The 22,610-nt window shown below is 36.1% G+C and overlaps 1 protein-coding gene across 1 annotated transcript in view; it reads right to left on the bottom strand.

Annotated features, from left to right (window-relative positions):
- LOC138310071 (prolow-density lipoprotein receptor-related protein 1-like) overlaps positions 1-22,610 on the bottom strand; it is a 40,645-nt gene that overhangs the window by 9,176 nt on the left and 8,859 nt on the right. The window contains 23 exon segments of the mRNA XM_069251215.1: positions 126-346; positions 726-907; positions 1,455-1,679; positions 2,239-2,327; positions 5,529-5,672; positions 7,108-7,233; positions 8,032-8,169; positions 9,665-9,777; positions 10,303-10,420; positions 11,096-11,209; positions 11,891-12,010; positions 12,444-12,560; positions 13,021-13,269; positions 13,556-13,675; positions 15,934-15,993; positions 17,211-17,225; positions 17,841-17,976; positions 17,979-18,371; positions 18,373-18,427; positions 19,362-19,584; positions 20,098-20,226; positions 20,925-21,033; positions 21,035-21,048. Coding sequence (XP_069107316.1) covers positions 126-346; positions 726-907; positions 1,455-1,679; positions 2,239-2,327; positions 5,529-5,672; positions 7,108-7,233; positions 8,032-8,169; positions 9,665-9,777; positions 10,303-10,420; positions 11,096-11,209; positions 11,891-12,010; positions 12,444-12,560; positions 13,021-13,269; positions 13,556-13,675; positions 15,934-15,993; positions 17,211-17,225; positions 17,841-17,976; positions 17,979-18,371; positions 18,373-18,427; positions 19,362-19,584; positions 20,098-20,226; positions 20,925-21,033; positions 21,035-21,048 — 3,210 coding nt within the window.

Here is a 22,610-nt window from a genome sequence, read left to right as displayed (position 1 = left end):
TCTGTAAATTTAAGTCATAAAGATAGACTAAATCTTTTCTAAAGAAAGCATATTTAATACATTGTCAATGACATAAAGTTGTATTTCAAATCCGGCCATTTTTTATGACATTTCGATTTCATTACCTGTGAACTGCTTGACAACTTGACGGTCATCGCCATGGAGACCAATGGTTTCTATGGTGTGTTTCTTTGTGTCTGTCCAGTACAGTCTATGGTTGGCATGGTCAATGGCCAGACCGTTGGGCCAGATTATGTCGTCTTTAACTAGATCCTTACGCCCACTTCCATCTAGGTTGGAAGTCTCAATCTTCGGAGGAAAACCTCTGTCAGTCCAAAACAGCTTCCTGAAATGAATGTTTTTCATGACAAATTATGAATAATGTTGAAATTTTGCACCTCTAATGTACACATCAATCAATTGTGTACTAACTATTGAAAATGTCAGAGAGACGAATATATACTCCCATATCCTTATGAGAGAGGCACAGTATATGCACATGGAGTCTAGAAATTTACACTAATCTAATCAACCGATTCATTAAAAAAATTTCTAATCTGAAGGTCTTTGGAGTCATTTTTCCTTGACCCATAAAGTTGATTTTCTTCAATTCATCTATGTTTTAAGAAAAGCTTTAGGTATATATAAATATATCTTGATTCATTGTCACATTAATGTCTGCCATATCAGCCATATAGAACTGATTCCCATCACATCTGACCTACCCCACGCCTGGAGCCACTGCGATAGAGTACGGCTGATCCAGCCTGGAGTTTACCACTGTGATCTTACGAGCACCATCGTAATCTGTCATCTCTATGGTACGAGTTCCGGCATCAGTCCAGTAAATCCGTTTCCCGACCCAGTCAACTGCTATACCCTGGGGGTCGGCTACTAAATCAACAAACTGAAAATGCAAGTAGAAGGATAATTAATCTATGACATTTTTCCTTCTAAACTTGATATAGACTACTTTTTTTTTGTATTTTGCAGAAAAGTAGGGATAACGAAAATGAATTAATCTTTATGACAATGGTTATACCAACTAAACAACAAAAGAAATTTCTTTCTCTGACTTCAATAAACCAACTTATTTCTACATCAAGAACAAGTGTTGGTGGATAGTTTTAATAGATAAAATCTATGAAAAAATTCAAAGGTTGAAACATCACATATCACAGGTACATGTAATACATCCAGTTACCTTCTTTTCCAGCATTATCCTTCTTTATAAGAACGAGATTTGAATTTTCACATCTACCATTCGTTTTTAAACAACCATGAATTTGCAATAACATGTCTGTCCATTTTTAATTTATTATTCATAATTGTATTTTTGTAAGTAATAATAAGTTGGGTGATAATATAACCTTGAGTTCAAATGAAGTAGTAATGTTATATTATTAATCCCTTAATTAATGACTGATCTGTCCCAATCTTTACATTGCACTTACCTTGACTGGGGGCTGAGCCTTGAGATCTATACTGCTCCTGCGGACCCGACTACTTCCCGACTTGTGTTTCTTGTTTGGTATGTTGACCCCAGCCCAGTTGGCATTTATGGCCATTTTCTTGAGTGTTTTATCGTGACTGATGATAAATGCCGTCCACTGATTGGACGGGTGTTGGACGGACTGTGTCATGTCAACGTCAATAGATAGAATCTTATCCATCTCGCTCTGGGAAAAAGAACAAATGATAAAATGTCAGACATGTTGTGTCATGTCAACATCAACAGACAAAATCTTATCTGTATCACTCTATGATAAAGAACAAATGGTTTAACATCAGATACCACAGTAATACATCTAATCAGACCCCCACTTCTATTCAAAACTATCTGTCTTTAAAATAACAACAGTATTACATACATACAGACTATATAGGATTACATCTTCATTTCATTTCCCTTGAAATATCAGTATTCCTTCGCAATAAAATATCCAGATTATCTCCCATTTACAAATTCAGGTTATCCCCCTTGAAATATCTGGATGACTTCCTCATGGGCTATCTGGATTACCTGCCCTTGAAATATCAGTATTACTTCCCAATGACCTATCATGTTTACCTCCCCTTGAAATATCAGGATTACTCCCCCGTGAGTTATCTGGATTATCTCCCCTTGAAATATCAGGATTACTTCCCCATGAGTTATCTGGAGTACTTCCCCTTGAACTAGCTATCTAGAGTACTACCCCATGAACTATCTGAATTACCTCCCTTTGTCATACTTACTGACAACAGGGATTGCTGCTGTCCACCATAGCCAATGTCTGACTGGATCAACTCAGTCTCGTGAGCAATCAGTAGCTGGGGCTTAGGCCCTGAAACATGGACAAATTTAAAGTCGTGAATCTGAAACTACAGCTGGGGCTTAGGCCCTGAAACATGGACAAAGTTAAAGTGAGGACTCTGAAACTATAGCTTAGGGACTATAGCCCTGAAACATTTAACACATTTAATTTAATACACAAATGCAATACCTTAATTCCGAAATAAAGTCTATCATTTGACTTGATGTAGGCTCCAAGATAAATAAAAGTTGTTCATAAATCCCACTAAGTTAAATCTAATACAAGAGATACAGAGAGAAGTATACATTAATAATGACATCAGCAACAGAGCAATTTATTGTAGGTCGTCCCTGACTTACCTATCGCGTGATATGAAGGAAGATGTGATACTTGTAGGTCGTCATGAAGGACGATGTGATACTTGTAGGTCGTCCCTGACTTACCTATCGCGTCATATGAAGGAAGATGTGATACTTGTAGGTCGTCATGAAGGACGATGTGATACTTGTAGGTCGTCCCTGACTTACCTATCGCGTGATATGAAGGACGATGTGATACTTGTAGGTCGTCCCTGACTTACCTATCGCGTGATATGAAGGACGATGTGATACTTGTAGGCCGTCCCTGACTTACCTATCGCGTGATATGAAGGAAGATGTGATACTTGTAGGTCGTCATGAAGGAAGATGTGATACTTGTAGGTTGTCCCTGACTTACCTATAGCGTGATATGAAGGATGATATGATACTTGTAGGTTGTCCCTGACTTACCTATCGCGTGATATGAAGGATGATGTGATACTTGTAGGTCATCCCTGACTTACCTATCGCGTGATATGAAGGATGATGTGATACTTGTAGGTCGTCCCTGACTTACCTATCGCCTGACATGAAGGATGATGTGATACTTGTAGGTCATCCCTGACTTACCTATAGTGTGACATGAAGGACAATGTGATTCTTGTAGGTCATCCCTGACTTACTTATCACATGACATGAAAATCGATGTGATACTTGTAGGTCGTCCCTGACTTACCTATCGTGTGATATGAAGGACAATGTGATACTTGTAGGTCGTCCCTGACTTACCTATCACATGACATGAAGGATGATGTGATACTTGTAGGTTGTCCCTGACTTACCTATTGTGTGACATGAAGGACAATGTGATACTTGTAGCCGTCCCTGACTTACCTATCGCGTGATATGAAGGAAGATGTGATACTTGTAGGTCGTCCTGATGAAGGACAATGTGATACTTGTAGGCCGTCCCTGACTTACCTATAGCGTGATATGAAGGATGATGTGATACTTGTAGGTCGTCCCTGACTTACCTATAGCGTGACATGAAGGATGATGTGATACTTGTAGGTCGTCCCTGACTTACCTATATGAAGGAAGATGCGATACTTGTAGGTTGTCCCTGACTTACCTATAGTGTGATATGAAGGATGATATGATACTTGTAGGTCATCCCTGACTTACCTATAGCGTGATATGAAGGATGATATGATACTTGTAGGTTGTCCCTGACTTACCTATCACATGACATGAAGGATGATGTGATACTTGTAGGTCGTCCCTGACTTACCTATAGCCTGATATGAAGGATGATGTGATACTTGTAGGTTGTCCCTGACTTACCTATCACATGACATGAAGAACGATGTGATACTTGTAGGTTGTCCCTGACTTACCTATCGCGTGATATGAAGGATGATGTGATACTTGTAGGTTGTCCCTGACTTACCTATCGCGTGATATGAAGGAAGATGTGATACTTGTAGGTGTCCCTGACTTACCTATCGCGTGATATGAAGGATGATGTGATACTTGTAGGTTGTCACTGACTTACCTATCGCGTGATATGAAGGATGATGTGATACTTGTAGGTTGTCCCTGACTTACCTATCGTGTGATATGAAGGATGATGTGATACTTGTAGGTTGTCACTGACTTACCTATCGCGTGATATGAAGGATGATGTGATACTTGTAGGTTGTCACTGACTTACCTATCGTGTGATATGAAGGACGATGTGATACTTGTAGGTCCTCCTCACTTACCTATTGCATGATATGAAGGACAATGTGATACATGTAGGTCGTCCCTGACTTACCTATCGCGTGATATGAAGGATGATATGATACTTGTAGGTTGTCCCTGACTTACCTATAGCGTAACATAAAGGACGATGTGATACTTGTAGGTCGTCCCTGACTTACCTGTCACGTGACATGAATGAAGATGTGATATTTGTAGGTCGTCCCTGACTTACCTATAGTGTGATATGAAGGACGATGTGATAGTTGTAGGTCGTCCCTGACTTACCTATAGCGTGATATGAAGGACAATGTGATTCTTGTAGGTCATCCCTGACTTACCTATAGCGTGACATGAAGGACGATGTGATACTTGTAGGTCGTCCCTGACTTACCTATAGCGTGACATGAAGGACGATGTGATACTTGTAGGTCATCCCTGACTTACCTATAGCGTGACATGAAGGATGATGTGATACTTGTAGGTCGTCCCTGACTTACCTATAGCGTGATATGAAGGATGATGTGATACTTGTAGGTCGTCCCTGACTTACCTATCGTGTGACATGAAGGATGATGTGATACTTGTAGGTCATCCCTGACTTACCTATAGCGTGACATGAAGGATGATGTGATACTTGTAGGTCGTCCCTGACTTACCTATCGTGTGATATGAAGGACAATGTGATTCTTGTAGGTCATCCCTGACTTACCTATAGCGTGACATGAAGGATGATGTGATACTTGTAGGTCGTCCCTGACTTACCTATAGCCTGACATGAAGGATGATGTGATACTTGTAGGTCATCCCTGACTTACCTATAGTGTGATATGAAGGACAATGTGATTCTTGTAGGTCATCCCTGACTTACCTATAGCGTGACATGAAGGATGATGTGATACTTGTAGGTCGTCCCTGACTTACCTATAGTGTGATATGAAGGATGATGTGATACTTGTAAGTCATCCCTGACTTACCTATAGCGTGATATGAAGGATGATGTGATACTTGTAGGTCGTCCCTGACTTACCTATAGTGTGACATGAAGGACGATGTGATACTTGTAGGTCGTCCCTGACTTACCCATAGTGTGATATGAAGGACGATGTGATACTTGCAGGTCATCCCTGACTTACCTATAGTGTGACATGAAGGACGATGTGATACTTGTAGGTCATCCCTGACTTACCTATAGCGTGACATGAAGGACGATGTGATACATTGTCTGTCCACATCGTGTAACCATCATCACAGGAACAGTTGGTCGTGGGATTGTTACTGTCATGTTCACAGTTCTGGGAACAGGTACCCCACTGCTTACACAGGTCCACAACTAAATAGAGGTTAATAACAGTATTACATAAGTATACAGACATATGAGGTCAATAACTGTATTACTTAAATATACAGACTTGTGAGGTCAATAACTGTATCATATAAATATGCAGACATGAGAGGTCAATAACCGTATCATATAAATATCCAGACATGTGAGGTCAATAACCGTATTACATAAATATCCAGACATGAAAGGTCAATAACCGTATTACATAAATATCCAGACATATATGAAGTCAATAACTGTATCACATTTATATATGTGTCACTAAAGATGCACTTGTTCTGAAGAGATCACCCTCACAAGGATTATTTTATTGATCTACCTGAACAAGAGAACCAGCCGTCGTTAAGTTTATAGTCTAGAGGGACATACCTGAACAGGAGAACCAGTTGTCGTTAAGTTTATAGTCTATAGGGACATACCTGAACAAGAGAACCAGTCGTCGTAAAGTTTTAGTAGTCTATAGGGACATACCTGAACAAGAGAACCAGTCGTCGTGAAGTTTGTAGTCTATAGGGACATACCTGAACAGGAGAACCAGTCGTCGTTAAGTTTGTAGTCTGTTGAGACAAACCTGAACAGGAGAACCAGTCGTCGTTAAGTTTGTAGTCTATAGGGACATACCTGAACAGGAAGAACCAGTCGTCGTCATTAAGTTTGTAGTCTATAGGGACATACCTGAACAGAGAACCAGTCGTCGTATTAAGTTTAAGTATAGGGGACATACCTGAACAAGAGAACCAGTCGTCGTTAAGTTTGCAGAGTTTGCAGTCTATAGGGACATACCTGAACAGGAGAACCAGTTGTCGTTAAGTTTGTAGTCTATAGGGACATACCTACACAGGAGAACCAGTCGTCGTTAAGTTTGTAGTCGTATAGGGGACATACCTACACAGGAGAACCAGTCGTCGTTAAGTTTGTAGTCTATAGGGACATACCTACACAAGAGAACCAGTTGTCGTTAAGTTTGTAGTCTATAGGGACATACCTACACAGGAGAACCAGTCGTTCCTTAAGTTTGTAGTCTATAGGGACATACCTGACACAGGAGAAACCAGTCTTCCTTAAGTTTGTAGTCTATAGGGACATACCTACACAGGAGAACCAGTCTTCCTTAAGTTTGCAGTCTATAGGACATACCTAACAGGACATACCTTATTTAGTTATAGGGACATACCTGAACAGGAGAACCAGTCTTCCTTAAGTTTATAGTCTATAGGGACATACCTGAGCAGGAGAACCAGTCTTCCTTAAGTTTATAGTCTATAGGGACATACCTGAACAAGAGAACAAGTCGTCGTTAAGTTTGTAGTCTATAGGGACATACCTGAACAGGAGAACCAGTCGTAATTAAGTTTGTAGTCTATAGGGCCATACCTGAACAAAGAACCAGTCGTAATTAAGTTTGTAGTCTATAGGGTCATACCTGAACAGGAGAACCAGTCGTCATTTAGTTTGTAGCCTCTCTTACAGCCACACTTGTATCCGACGCCTGTGATGTTGACACAGGTTTGGTGACAGATGTTACCACCACACACAGGCTGCAGGTTTTCTACAACGTTATAACATTCATATATTGTCTTCTGTGTCATGTTTGTTCATTTCAGCAAAGATTAATTATGGCTTTAAGGTCCCATTACGTATTGCGCATCTAAAGATCTTTCAATGAAAAAATATTATAAAACATTACTTTAAAGTAATTAAAAAGAAATGTAGTCCAGTAAACCGGTAAAAAAATCAGATGATATTGATTGACCTCATAAAAAGGTTTTCCTTTTTTCCCTTTTTTAACTTAAAAAAAGTTATATTTTTGTACCAAAATTTGGCCTTGCAAAATCAAAAATATCCATGAAAATATTACATTTATACAGAATATTCCTTGGAATCTACAATAAGTTTAAATACTGTATTCGACCTCATAATCAAAGCACTGAAAAATGAAACAAAATGGGGGGGGGGGGGGCTAAATAGAACTGAATTTAAACTACCCTTTCATAAAATTTTGCACAAAGTAAACCATGAATTAATTTACAAGAAGTCAATCAAGAAACCAAGTAGACCCAGTTTGAGTTTAGTATGAGGTCAATGACATTGAGGCCTCAAAAATAAGGAAGATTTTTTTTATAGAGAGGGCGTTACTTATGCAATGGTCGTCAACCGTCAATCAAACCACATTTGACTTTGCATTTTGCTTTGTATATGCTACGACGTTTACCCTGACACTGAATGGAAACGCATGCTTTTTTGAGCCCAAGGCACGGCAACATACTACCTAGAAATCAATCAATTGGATCAAATACAGTATATAATATATATATATACAAAATATTAAAGAGAACAATTGACGTACCAGGTCTACAGAGGCTTGCATCTTCGTCTGTATGATCCAGACAGTTGTTCTGTCCATCACATACCTGATGGATTGGGATACACTTGTCATTCTTAGTACATCTGAAACTCCTCCCATGACAAATGGTGTCATAGTAACCTGTAACCAATCGGTGAATTTGTTACAAAAAATAAGCTAATCATTGCCATTGTTTCAAAAATATTAAATTAAATCAATTCCATTCGAAACAAATAACTAGCCAATCGTTTCCAATGTTACAAAATTAAACTAGTCACATTCATTGTTACAAAACAATCTATATAACAGAATAAACATTGGTTATGCTAAACATTATTGATCCAAAGAATTGTTAATCCAATTTTCTTGTTCAAAAGGTTGGGCCATATATATTCTGTTATACCCCTGGGATTAACAGAGAAATCAGTAATAGTGGGAGAAATATTTTTCTCCCATACTTGACAGGGTTATCCCGCAGTTTCCAGGAAAAGATAACTCTGTTTTACCTGGGTAGGGAAAAGATAGCTCACACGTGCTAGACAATGATGTGACGTCATCAATACATGCAGTGTCTTTTGTCGGCGACATCATTACTTTTGATGCACTACAATGTTCCTATGATGGTGTGCTTTATAATGTTTCTAAAAACTGCATTTTCACAATGTTTCATGAAAGTATGGGAGAAAAAGAATCAAACATTGAACTATCAAGTTGACAGGGATATTTCAATCCAAGTGAAAGATTTTGGCTGGTCAACCAGTGGGAGAAATATTTATCTAGAGTCAAACTTTTGTTAAAATTGACCCTCCGCTTTCTTGGTTTGCTATAATTGACTCTCCACTTTATATGTTTGCTATAATTGACTCTCCACTTTCTTGGTTTGCTATAATTGATTCTCCACTTTATATGTTTGCTATAATTGATTCTCCACTTTATTTGTTTGCTATAATTGACTCTCCACTTTACATGTTTGCTATAATTGATTCTCCACTTTCTTGGTTTGCTATAATTGATTCTCCACTTTATTTGTTTGCTATAATTGACTCTCCACTTTATTTGTTTGCTATAATTGACTCTCCACTTTATTTGTTTGCTATAATTGACTCTCCACTATAATTGACTCTCCACTTTATTTGTTTGCTATAATTTACTCTCCACTTTATTTGTTTGCTATAATTGACTCTCCACAATCTTGGTTTGCTATAATTGACTCTCCACTTTATTTGTTTGCTATAATTGATTCTCCACTTTATATGTTTGCTATAATTGACTCTCCACTTTATTTGTTTGCTATAATTGACTCTCCACTTTATTTGTTTGCTATAATTGACTCTCCACTTCATTTGTTTGCTATAATTGACTCTCCACTTTGTTTGTTTGCTTTAATTGACTCTCCACTTTATTTGTGTGCTATAATTGACTCTCCACTTTCTTGGTTTGCTATAATTGACTCTCCACTTTCTTGGTTTGCTATAATTGACTCTCCACTTTATTTGTTTCCTATAATTGACTCTCCACTTTATTTCTTTGCTATAATTGACTCTCCACTTATTTTTGTTTGCTTTAATTGACTCTCCACTTTATTAGTTTGCTATAATTGACTCTCCACTTCATTTGTTTGCTATATTATACTTACAATGCTCCTCATCAGTGTAGTCCCCACATTGGTCTATCCCATCACAGCGTTTCGATACGGACAGACAGATATGATTCTTACATCGGAAACGGCCCAGCGGACATTGATGATTAAACTAAAAATATTAAATAAATAATAAATATAAAATATAGATATTAATCAGACTATCATTACTTTAAAACATTAAAACATTTTCCTCAACATTATGAATACTGTAATTACTGGTACTTAATACTATTAAAGTTGATATAAAAAGTACTTGCAGTCAAACAAGCTCAGTTAGAAGGCGAGAAACATGTGCTAAAATGTTTAAAATATTTATTGTTTACCAGATAATCAAATTATGATCAGCTATTGAATAACAATATAATACACAGAATGAATACTTCAACAAATACTGCATTCAACCCAATAAGCCTCCATGTCCCTATAAACACCCCTCCCCCATTTTGAGGCCTCAATTTTTATTGCCCAAGAATAAATTAATATAAAAAAAAATCACAAATCTGTAAAGATTTGCAATAATTTAGTCTTTTTAGCATCTTTTCATTTTTATTTTTTTTTATATTTTGAAATGTCCTGGGTGCTTATTGGGTGGAATAAGGTAATTGTATTTTGATCAATAGAATAACAACTTACTACACATATCAGTTTCCTCGTCGGAGTTGTCACCACAATCATTGTCACCGTCACATCGCCATAACTCTGGTATACATTCCTTGTTCTTACACAAGAATTTATTATCTTGACAGGAATCTGGGGAAATCAATTATCATCAGTTAATTTTCATCCTCAATTATGAATATTATTACTATCAAGGAAACAGCTGGATGAAATATATAAATCATTTCCTTTTCATAATTTAAAAAAAGAAAAGAAAAAGAATTGCCAATCAAAGAAAAAAAATTCACCTTACTGACTTTTGACCTCAAGGCTACAATCTCACCAAAATGATACCAAGTTATAATGACTGAATATAAAAGAGAGACAGAACGGGACAAGATGAGAGAGAACAAACACGCCCGCCTCAAATTTCATGACAAGAGATTAACGAAAAAGGAGATGTCTGTATTTCAAAACAAAAGTCTGTCCTGATTGACAGACTTACCATGGTTATAAAATCAATGATAGTTTACAATGCAATACTGTAGAAAATGAAATGTTAATTGTGTTAAAACTTTGGTCTTGTTTTCATGGTTACTGTGAAATTACCAATATAAAAACACATTTTGTATTATGTAATATTATCATCATAATTGCTCCATTGGCTAACCAGTCAAATATTATATCCAGGGGATCATATGAAAGCTCCGAACCATTAACATTTCATGTTTATACAGTAGCCATCATCTTACACAGTGTCAGATTAATTAATATGTAACTTCTCTAGCCATAAAACGCATATTCATGAAGAAATCGTCGGGTACATACCACTACAGTTACGTTCGTCGGAACCATCTGGGCAGTCAATGTCTTCATCACAGAGCCACTTCTTGGGGACACAGATCCCCGCACACTTAAACTCCGAATCGTCACAGGCAAAACCTGTAACACATAGGATTTATTCAGAGTTATCTCCCTTGTCTATTTGAAAGCTTTATATCGGGATACTTATCCATAAAGAAACCTGATTATGAAGGACATAATCATGTACAGTAAATGATAAGTGCCGACATTTACAGCATAAACATGTCTTCCTAACCACCTGTATACAGACCACCTGCTTAATAAGATCACTACTTGGTGTTACACACAGCCAATTAAATTACAACACAATCTCTCCTGTGTAATCTTCTCTGTCCCTCTGTCTGTTATACACATGATTAGCTGATGTTAAAATTTTTATTGACTAATTATAAGACAGCTTCTTTTCTCATTTGAACTACCATGGTTACTAATGTAAATAGGAAAGATTAGCGTGCAACCAGCCAGACTCGAACCTGCAACTCCAGACTTACTGGTCTGCTGCTTTATCAACTGAGCTAAAAGGAAATTTCTTCCAGCACAAATCTAGAAGTCAACTGTTACAATTTGCTATTAAAACTTGCTATGTGAATATTTTGTCTGTTAAAAACTTTTTTTACCGTTACTATTAACAATTAAAACCTGTTATGTTTATGTTTTATGCCTGTTGACAATTTTTTTTTTTACTGTTACAATTTATAATTAACACCTGCTATGTGTATATTTTATGCCTGTTGACAATTTTGTTTTTTTTTTTTTTACCTGAACAGTCGCGCTCATCACTTCCATCCTCACAGTTCACTTCTCCGTTACACTTCCAGCTCTTTGGTATACACTTGTTGTTATTACAGGTAAATTCCTGGTCAGAACACTGTCGGTGAGCTGGGGATACAGAGAAAATCTCGCTTGATATTTAAGGACAAATATTCGAATTCAAAACACTTTTAGGCCCAATTTCGCGAAACCAACTTAAGTCAAAAAGTGACTCAAGTGCACAAGAAATATGTTACGTTAAGTGCACTTTTGTTTCAAGAAGCAGGAGCCAGTATTTTATGTCTATATATAGCTGGACATATATCAATAACAGTACCGGTTATGATTCCTTTCTGCATGGACAGGCTCTGGCAATAAACACACATAAGTATAATTCTCCACTTTTTTTGGAGGAAACATTAAAAATTCTTCTCATCCAAGAAATCACAGCATGGACAAAGCTGTACAGATATTCCTTTGTCTATGAATATGTACACACCAGAAGTTTCACAGCAATAGACAGTTTTGACAACACATGCCTGATCAATATGCAGATACTTACAACAGTTTTTCTCATCCGACCCATCATGACAGTCGTTGTCGAAGTCACATTTCCAACGGGAGGGGATACAATGTTTATTGTCACACTGGAAGTAAGTCGGGTCACAGGTCGTTTGAGCTTTAAATAAAAAAATAATAATTTCAATTTAAAAACTGACAATTAATATGATCTCAATCACATTTTAAAACTGATTAGTATCTTCAATTACTAATTTTATACTTCTATGGAGAGTTGAAGAACTAAAAATTACAGCATCTTTCTGTGAGTTGTATTTTTTCAAAACTTAGTATTAAAAGTAGTTATTAAGAGTTACCTCCAGAAGATTTTTTTTTAAAAATTGGAAAATATGAACATTTTTCTTGTATTTTTTTTCTACAGACATATAAAAGTTAGCTCTTCTGTTTTGGCTTTGTGAGAAATACTGACATGTCCCAGTAACATGCACCTTGTATTGAGTTTTTGCTGTCATCTCCCTCCTCTAAAGTACTGACAGATTCTAGTATTCCAGTTTAAGAAACTAACTGTCACAGCCTAAATTAGGATATTCTCTATAACTGTATCTAAGACAATTACTTACTACATCTCGCATTGTCCTCGTCCGAGTGATCCTCTGGTCCACAGTCGACGTCGCCATCACACTGCCAGTCCAACGGAATACAACGCCCCGTGTCACACTTGATGTATCCGTCCATGCACGTCATGTTACGGCAATCCTGTGGCTCATCTGAACCGTCCCCGCAGTCATTGTCTGTGTCGCATCGCCAAACGTAGGGAATACAACGGTGATTGTTACATTGGAACTGGTTAGACTCGCAGGAACTGTAGGCTGAAAGGGAGATACAAGCCTTAGGACTTGCAGAAACTGGATAACGCAAAAACTGCACCTTGACAGGGATATTCCTCTCAGACTGATTAACTAAATATATGATGGGAGATAACTCCGAATAAATCAGAGCCTACATTCAAAAGAACTGATTGCTAAAATGGATTCATACATCTAAGATTCTCAAACAAATTAGCAACTTAATTTTTTTAATTTCATCCCAAGAAAGAACTACTAAATTTAGGTACTAAATTTTATCATCTGTATAGGATAGAATATGATGACTTACTACAGTTATATTCGTCCTGCTTGTTTGTACAGTCGATGTTTCCATCACAGAATTTCTTCTCCTCAATACATACATCTTCACCGGGACATTTCCTATAGCCAGCTAGACAATGGAACTTCTCTGTAACAAAAACATGATAAACTAGAAATGCTTACAGGACATGGGTATATCTCTATGGGTAATAGGTATATGCTCTGTCGGCGTGGAGCGTGTAGCATCTTTAAAGTCCCAATATCAATATTTGAAATATATTTTTTTTAAAAATCCTGTTGTAAATTATGCAGAGGCAGGACTAAATTGAGATCAAGATAAGCTATAATGATTTGGAAACTTTTAAAATATCAAATAAATAGTGAACATCGCTATGTCGCTACCATTTTTCAAGAATAGCTGACATTGTATATGTCATCGGCAAGAACACCATGTGACTACCGTAACTGCGTAACGCCTTTTCGAACTCTTCCTGAGAACAAGTCATGAACTTTGCAACTGCCGTTCGGCAATACTTGTATTCTATGGTGACCAGTTTAAAATAATGTCATGTTTACAAGTATCGACTTTCAACAACTGCTGTACCAGGATTATTTAGAAACCATTATAAATATTCTTTGATATAACATAATTTCAGCTATATCTACAAATACTAACAATATTAGGGTTAAATCTAAATTGACTTCTTTCTGCTAGTTACGTATAGTACGTGTGACTTTAAGTCATGTATCCTGTAAATAAGAACTACAATCTCGAAACAATACGTACCACATGCTTTTTCGTCTGAGCCATCAGAACACTGTCGGACTCCATTATAGATGTCCGACGGTGGGATACACTCTGTAGATGAATTTTCACACCGATACAAGCCTGGATGACTGCAGTTATAGGGCACTGTAAAACCAAAGTAAACAGTTTAAAACCAATGTCCAGAAATTTTATCAATTTGGATGCTGCGTTTAAAGTTACAATGAAACGTAATTATTGAAGAATTAAAACCAAAATGCAACATTTTCTCGGTAATGAAAATCTAACGTTGTACTAGGAATTTATGTCATATATGATTTAATTAGATGTACGACAGGTGTTTCTCTGTAATGAACATTCACCTTGTACTAGCTAGTTATGTCATATATGATTTAATTAGACGTATGACAGGTGCTTCTCTGTAATGAACATATATGACTTAATTAGACGTACGACAGGTGTTTGGTTCGTCCGATCCATTGTCACAATCCCACTGACCATCACACTTCCACCAGAATGGGATACACTTAGAGCTGGACACACACAGGAACTGGGCACTGGAATTATATACGTATAATAACTTCATCTTCTATCATATAATTAAATAGGGATTGAATGTATTTTTCTAATTTTCATAGCGGCTATGAATAGCAGAAGCTATCTACATATCCCGCGGAACTCGTTAGCGCTCCTCGGAAGATATGTAGATAGCTTTTGCTATTCATAGCCGCTCTGAAAATTAGAAAAATACATTCAATCCGTATACTTAGATTAGAATGATTTATGAAAATAAAAATTATTGAAAGGTTATTATATTATATTTAAAATAATAACTTCATCTATCATATAATTACATACCTATGATAACTTCATTTATCTTATAATTACGTACAACAACTTCATCTATCATATAATTATATACGTATAATAACTTCATTTATCTCATGCTTACTTCATCTATTATCATATAATTACATACGTACAATAACTTCATCTATCATATAATTACATACGTACAATAACTTCATCTATCATATAAATACATACGTATAACAACTTCATATATCATATAATTACAAATGTATAATAACTTCATCTATCATATAATTACATATGTATACAATAATTGCATCTATCATATAATCAAATGTATAACTTCATCTATCATATAATTACATACGTACAATAACTTCATATATCATATAATTACAAATTATAATAACATCTATCATATATAATTACAAATAACTTCAATTATTAATATAATTACAATACACTCAGCTACATATATCATATAATATTACTTATAACAGCATACTATAATCATAATATTACATATGTACAACTTCATCTACCTTATAATTAAACATCAAAATACAACTTCAAATTGATGAATATGTCGTAAATGACAACTAACACATACAAGTTAATACCTGTGTACATTCTAGTCTAATTAAAAGCTTACCTAGTACAGTATATTAACGCCGTGTGACATTCTAGTCTAATTACAAACTTACCTGGTACAGTTAGCCACACAGTTAACGCCATGTGGACATTCTAGTCTAATTACAATCTTCCCTGGATACAGTTTAGCCACACAGTTAACGCTGTGTGACATTATAGTCTAATTACAAACTTACCTGGTACAGTTAGCCACACAGTTAAACCCATGTGACATTCTAGTCTAATTACAAGCTTACCTGGTACAGTTTAGCCACACAGTTAACGCCATGTGACATTCTAGTCTAATTACAAACTTAACATAGTACCCTGGTACATTTAGCCACACAGTATAACGCCGTGTGACATTCCTAGTCTAATTACAAACTTACCTGTACAGTTAGCCACACAGTTAACGCCGTGTGACATTCTAGTCTAATTACAAGCTTACCTAGTACAGTTAGCGCCAGTTAAGTGACATTCTAGTCTAATTACAAACTTACCTCGTACAGTTAGCCACACAGTTAATGCCGTGTGACATTCTAGTCTAATTACAAACTTACCTAGTACAGTTAGCCACACAGTTAATGCCGTGTGACATTCTAGTCTAATTACAAACTTACCTAGTACAGTTAGCCACACAGTTAACGCCGTGTGACATTCTAGTCTAATTACAAACTTACCTAGTACAGCTAGCCACACAGTTAACGCCATGTGACATTCTAGTCTAATTACAAACTTACCTAGTACAGTTAGCCACACAGTTAATGCTGTGTGACATTCTAGTCTAATTACAAACTTACCTAGTACAGTTAAGCCACACAGTTAACGCCGTGTGACATTCTAGTCTAATTACAAAGCTTCCACACAGTTAAGTGCCATGTACATTATAGTCTAGTTACAAACTTACCTAGTACAGTTAACGCAGTTAATGCTTGTGTGACATTCTAGTCTAATTACAAACTTACCTGGTACAGTTAGCCACTACAGTTAACGCTGGATGTGACATTCTAGTCTAATTACAAACTATCTTACCTAGTACAGTTAGCCATTAATGCTGTGTGACATTCTTGTCTAATACACAACTTACCTAGTAACAGTTAGCCACAGTTCCAGTGCAACCGAAAATGTCTGTGTTACACAGTTAATTGTGCATTACAAAAGTTACCTTACAGTTCTTACATTAGTGTATTAGCCACACCAGTTAATGCCGTGTTCGTGACATTATAGTCTAATAACAAACTTACCTTCGTACAGTTACCCACACAGTTAAAAGCTGAGTGACAATCTTGTCCTAATTACAAAACTTACCTAGTACAGTTAGCCACACAGTTAAGGCCGTCCTCCAGGAGTAACATGAATTATCTCCCGACACGCACTACACCGTCGCTCCACAGAATTCAGAGTCAGGAAGGCGCTGGGTCCTAGACTGAGGACGGAGCAAACAAAGATGGCTGCATCCCCCATTGTCTTTCACAGGGGTTCGGATTCACTGGAAACGATGACAACAGATCTCAGGCATGTCCGTAGGTTAAACAGGGATCATTAGTGCACATTATTGTTTACATGCAGGCACATTTTCAAGTTATTGTAAATTGTGTATTCCGTCTATGCATATAACAAAGTTACCTCCCTTACAGGTATTCAGTTACTATTAATAATGTATTCCGTCATTGTGCATTACAGAGTTACCTCCCTTGTGTGCAAAATTCCATTGCGACATCATTATTTTGAGAGCGAATTTCACATCTTTTTTTTTTTCAGGAAAAATAAAGCTATGCTCACACATACATGACATCACAATCAATACCTACCAACATGGGGAGATAACTCTGTAGCATGCAAAACAGAATATGAAGTGCATCTTTATGTAAAATGTACAGTTTTTGTTATATTCAAAAGCAAAAATGCCTTAACAGCTAGAAATGTCTGTTAGGAATCAATATCCCCATCTCCATATGGAATCTGAATGAATGTGAAATAGAATGTGAAGTGACAGGATGGGCAACATCAATGCTATTGTTGACATACTAAAATGATGAAAGATTCTTGAAATCTTATGGGGGTTTTTCTTTAGATTTCCATTACAAAATGGTCGATAACTTACTTTCCACCTGCCTCATCTTGTGGTAAACCTGAATATCCATCAGGCGATGAACCACTGTGGCAACAGTCGTACGATTTTTCCCCGAGAATTTCTCCGCTCTCTCAATAGAACCCTTTTCCCAGTCCGTCCAGTAAAATGATAGTTCATAAATGTCGTCAGAGCAAACGTGTGGGGTAGCTCCCTATCTATGACCATGTGTCTGGCAGTGCCATCTAAATTAGCCATGGCAATGTAATCCAAGCTGGCATCGGCCCAAAAAATCTTTTCTGTGATATAGTCAATGGTTAACGCGTTTGGCCAGGCGAGGTCTTGAGTGACGATTTTCTGTGTTACACTTCCATCGAGAAAGGAGCGTGAGATATGTGGCTTCTCCCCCCAGTCTGTGTAGAACATGAAGCCCTTAGCAGGAAACACTTCCAAGGCACGAGGCTCCTCCAAACCTTCTCGGATCAACACTTTACGGTATTTCCCGTCCAGTTTTGACACTTCAATAGTGTCTGTTGTTTTGTCACACCAGTACAGGTTTCCTCCCTACCCAATCTACAGCAAGGCCGTCTGGGTTTCTCACTGTTGTATTGTGTACAAACCTAAAAAATTTATCATTAGTTATCTCCCTTATATAAATATGATTTAATTATCTCCCTAATATTTATTTACTTCAGTTATCTCCCTTTTATATACAATCATACATTTACTTTGGTTATCTCCCTTTTATATACAGTTATACAGTTACTTCAGTTATCTCCCTTTTATATACAATTATACATTTACTTTGGTTATCTCCTCTTTATATACAGTTATAAAGTTACTTCAGTTATCTCCCTTTTATATACAATTATACATTTACTTTGGTAATCTCCCCTTTATATACAGTTATAAGTTACTTCAGTTATCTCCCTTTTATATACAATTATACATTTACTTTGGTAATCTCCCCTTTATATACAGTTATAAGTTACTTCAGTTATCTCCCTTTTATATACAATTATACATTTACTTTGGTTTTTCTCCCCTTTATATACAGTTATAAGTTACTTCAGTTTCCCTTTTATATACAATTATACCCATTTACTTTGGTTATCTCCCCTTTATAAAATACAGTTATAAAGTTACTTCAGTTATCTCCCTTTTTATAATCTCCTTTTTATATACAGTTATACATTTTTGTAACAGGGTGCTTAAATAATTGTATGTGGGTTGCTTATTAATGCCTCAAAATGTAAGTTGTGGATGGGAAAAGTTAGCCATATTTTAAATCTTTCTGTACTCATGATACATTAATCCGTTACAGTAAACATGCATATACCTTTTATCATGAGACACATTATTATGTCGTGATTCACATGTAAAAGACTCACAAGTTCATGTAATATGAGATACAATGATAATGTTAGAGCCTAGAGCCATCACATGTTGTAAACATTGTTAAATCCATGAGATTGGGGCATTCTTACAACTTCAGCTCTTCTTCAGAAAAGGGGAGGGGCGCTAATTACGGCAAATATGGTAAATGTATTATACTGATAGCTTCTGTGCTGTACCTGTTTTGTGCCGTTAACAATTTTCATCCTGTTAATTGAGCTGGACTTGCTTGTTATGTCCGTCCAATAAACCATCTCCTCTTTGTGGTTAAAGCCGATGGCTACAGCGTTGTTCAGGTTTTCTGTTATTTTCTCCTCAACCCCAAAAAGGGAAACTCTCCTCAAATAATATCTATTGGCTACAATCAGGAAAGGCTGCTCCTCTGGAAATAAGAATCATTTTGTTTAATTATATTTGTCATTTTACTTCATTTTTTATGTTTATAATACTGTATTCAACCTTATAAATGGCCAGAATGCTTAAAAGTTAGCATTTCATAAAATTCTTGTAAAAGTAAGCCATAAATCAATTTGCAAAAGAATTTTCATTTTAAAGTAAGTAAAACTGAGAGTTCAAAAAAGGGAGAGAAGCGCTTATTGGGTCAACTTACAATAGTTAATATATTTTGCTACTATGTGTTTATGTATGCTTATAGTGATACAGTAAAACTTGTCTTAGTGGCCACCTGTATAATCAGACCACTTGCTTAGGCTCCTATTGATGGCAAATTTCATCACAATTTTAACTGTGTATGAAGACCACTTGGTTATAAAGACTGTTTTTTTGGGCTGCAGTATGTTAAGCCTTCGACTTCTCTGAAGAAGAGACTTTTTTAGGTATCAATGCTAACACTATAGTCAACTTAACAGTTTGAGATCAAGAAACATGAACCTACTTCCGTAGACTTTACAGGAATGTCGATCCTCGGCTAAGAGATAACCACTCGCACATGTGCAGTAGTAACTTCCTGGGGTATTGTGGCAGAAGTGGGAACAAGGATACTTTGTCTGGCATTCATCTACATCTGTAACCATAGAAACGGACAAATTAAGGAAATAGAATTTGTATCAAGGCTGTACCCATAGCAACAGCAACAGACAAATTAGGATATAGAATTTGTATCAAGGCTGTACCCATAGCAACAGACAAAATTAGGAAATAGAATTTGATATTAAGGTTCACAGTACCCATAGCTACCGACAGACATTGAATATAGAAGTTGTATCAAGGCTGTATCCATAGCAACGGACATGTTATGATATAAAATTTGTATCAAGGCAGTATCCATAGCAACAGACAAATTAGGATATAGAATTTGTATCAAGGCTGTACCCATAGCAACACACAAATCATCATATAGATTTTTTAATGTCCTTTCTAAACTATTCTGTATTTGCATATTACAGAGTTATCTGCTCTTGCGGGTAGGTATTGATTGTGACGTCATGTGTTTTGCGAGCATAACATCATAATTTTTGGAGAAAACACCATAAATTGCGCTCACAAAATAATGACGTAACAATCAATACCTACCAGCAAGGGAGCTAACTCTGTAATATGCAAAGGCAGAATAGCAACAGACCAATCATTATCTTGTCACAGTAGTATTGTAACCAGAGCATTTGTATCATGAGAAAATATCAACAGAGTAACTATAGCAATACAAAACCTATCGTCTAGAAATCATACCAAGAAGGAGAGACTGAGAATGCTGTCCCATACCTTGACAAGTTCTCCCATCATTCCTGAGCTTGTAACCGTTGTAACAGGAACATCGGTAGCCAATCTTTAGATCTGTACAGTTCTGGCTACACATAAACTGATGTGGGGTCACACTCATTGATGTCTCTGTGGTCAATCAAAGGTACAATAGTTAGATATATAGTGGTCATGGTCAATCAAAGGTACAATAAGATAGAATATATATAGTAAGTGGTCAATCAAAGGTACAATAGTTAGATATATATATAGTGGTCAAATGGTCAATCAAAGGTACAATAGATAGATATATATAGTGGTCAGTGGTCAATTCAAAGGTACAATAGAATAGATATATATAGTGGTCAATGACAACTCAAAGGTACAATAGTTAGATATATAATAGTTAGATATATATAGTGGTCAGTGGTCAACAAAGGTACAAATATACTATAGTGGGTCAGTGGTCAATCAATATATATAGTGGTCAGTGGTCAATCAAAGGTACAATAGTTAGATATATATAGTGGTCAGTGGTCAGGTACAATAGTTAAATATATATATGTAGTGGTCAGTAATCAGATACAATAGTTAGATATATATAGTGGTCAGTGGTCAATCAGTACATCTAGTTAGATATATATAGTGGTCAGTGGTCAATCAAAGGTACAATAGGTGGTCAGTGGTCAATCAAAGGTACAATAGTTATATATATAGTGGTCAGTGGTCAATCAAAGGTACAATAGTTAGATATATAGTGGTCAGTGGTCAATCAAAGGTACAATAGTTAGATATATATAGTGGTCAGTGGTCAATCAAAGGTACAATAGTTAGATATATATAGTGGTCAGTGGTCAATCAGAAAGGTACAATAGTTAGATATATATAGTGGTCAGTGGTCAATCAATAGGTACAATAGTTAGATATATATAGTGGTCAGTGGTCAATCAAAGGTACAATAGTTAGATATATATAGTGGTCAGTGGTCAATCAAAGGTACATTAGTTAAATATTTATATAGTGGTTCAGTGGTCAATCAGATACAATAGTTAGATATATATAGTGGTCAGTGGTCAATCAAAGGTACAATAGTTAGATATATATAGTGGTCAGTGGTCAATCAAAGGTACAATAGTTAGATATATATTAGTGGTCAGTGGTCAATCAAAGGTACAATAGTTAGATATATATAGTGGTCAGTGGTCAATCAAAGGTACAATAGTTAAATATATTTGGTTAGTGGTCAATAGTGGACAAAAGCAATATATCAAAGTGGTACAATAGACAATAGTTTAATATAAATAGTGGCAGTGGTCAATCAAGATACAATAGTTAGATATATAATATAGTGGTCATTGTGGTCAATCAAAGGTACAATAGTTAAATATTATATGGTCATAGTGGTTAGTGGTCAGGTCAATCAGATACATATAGTTCAGTGGTCAATATATACTATTTTAGTTATAATATAAGTGGTCAGTGGTCAATCAGATACAATAGTTAGATATATATAGTGGTCAGTGGTCAATCAAAGGTACAATAGTTAAAATATATATAGTGGTTAGTGGTCAATCAGATACAATAGTTGGATATATATAGTGGTCAGTGGTCAATTAATGTTACAATATTAGATATATATAGTGGTCAGTGGTCAATCAAAGGTAGTCAATAGTTAGTAATATATATAGTGGTCAGTGGTCAATCAGAGGT

The sequence above is a fragment of the Argopecten irradians genome, chromosome 16 (genome assembly GCF_041381155.1).
Source record: "Argopecten irradians isolate NY chromosome 16, Ai_NY, whole genome shotgun sequence".
NCBI lineage: Eukaryota > Metazoa > Mollusca > Bivalvia > Pectinida > Pectinidae > Argopecten > Argopecten irradians.
Note: the sequence above shows the minus strand (reverse complement) of the source record. Positions and strands in the feature narration are given on the sequence as shown.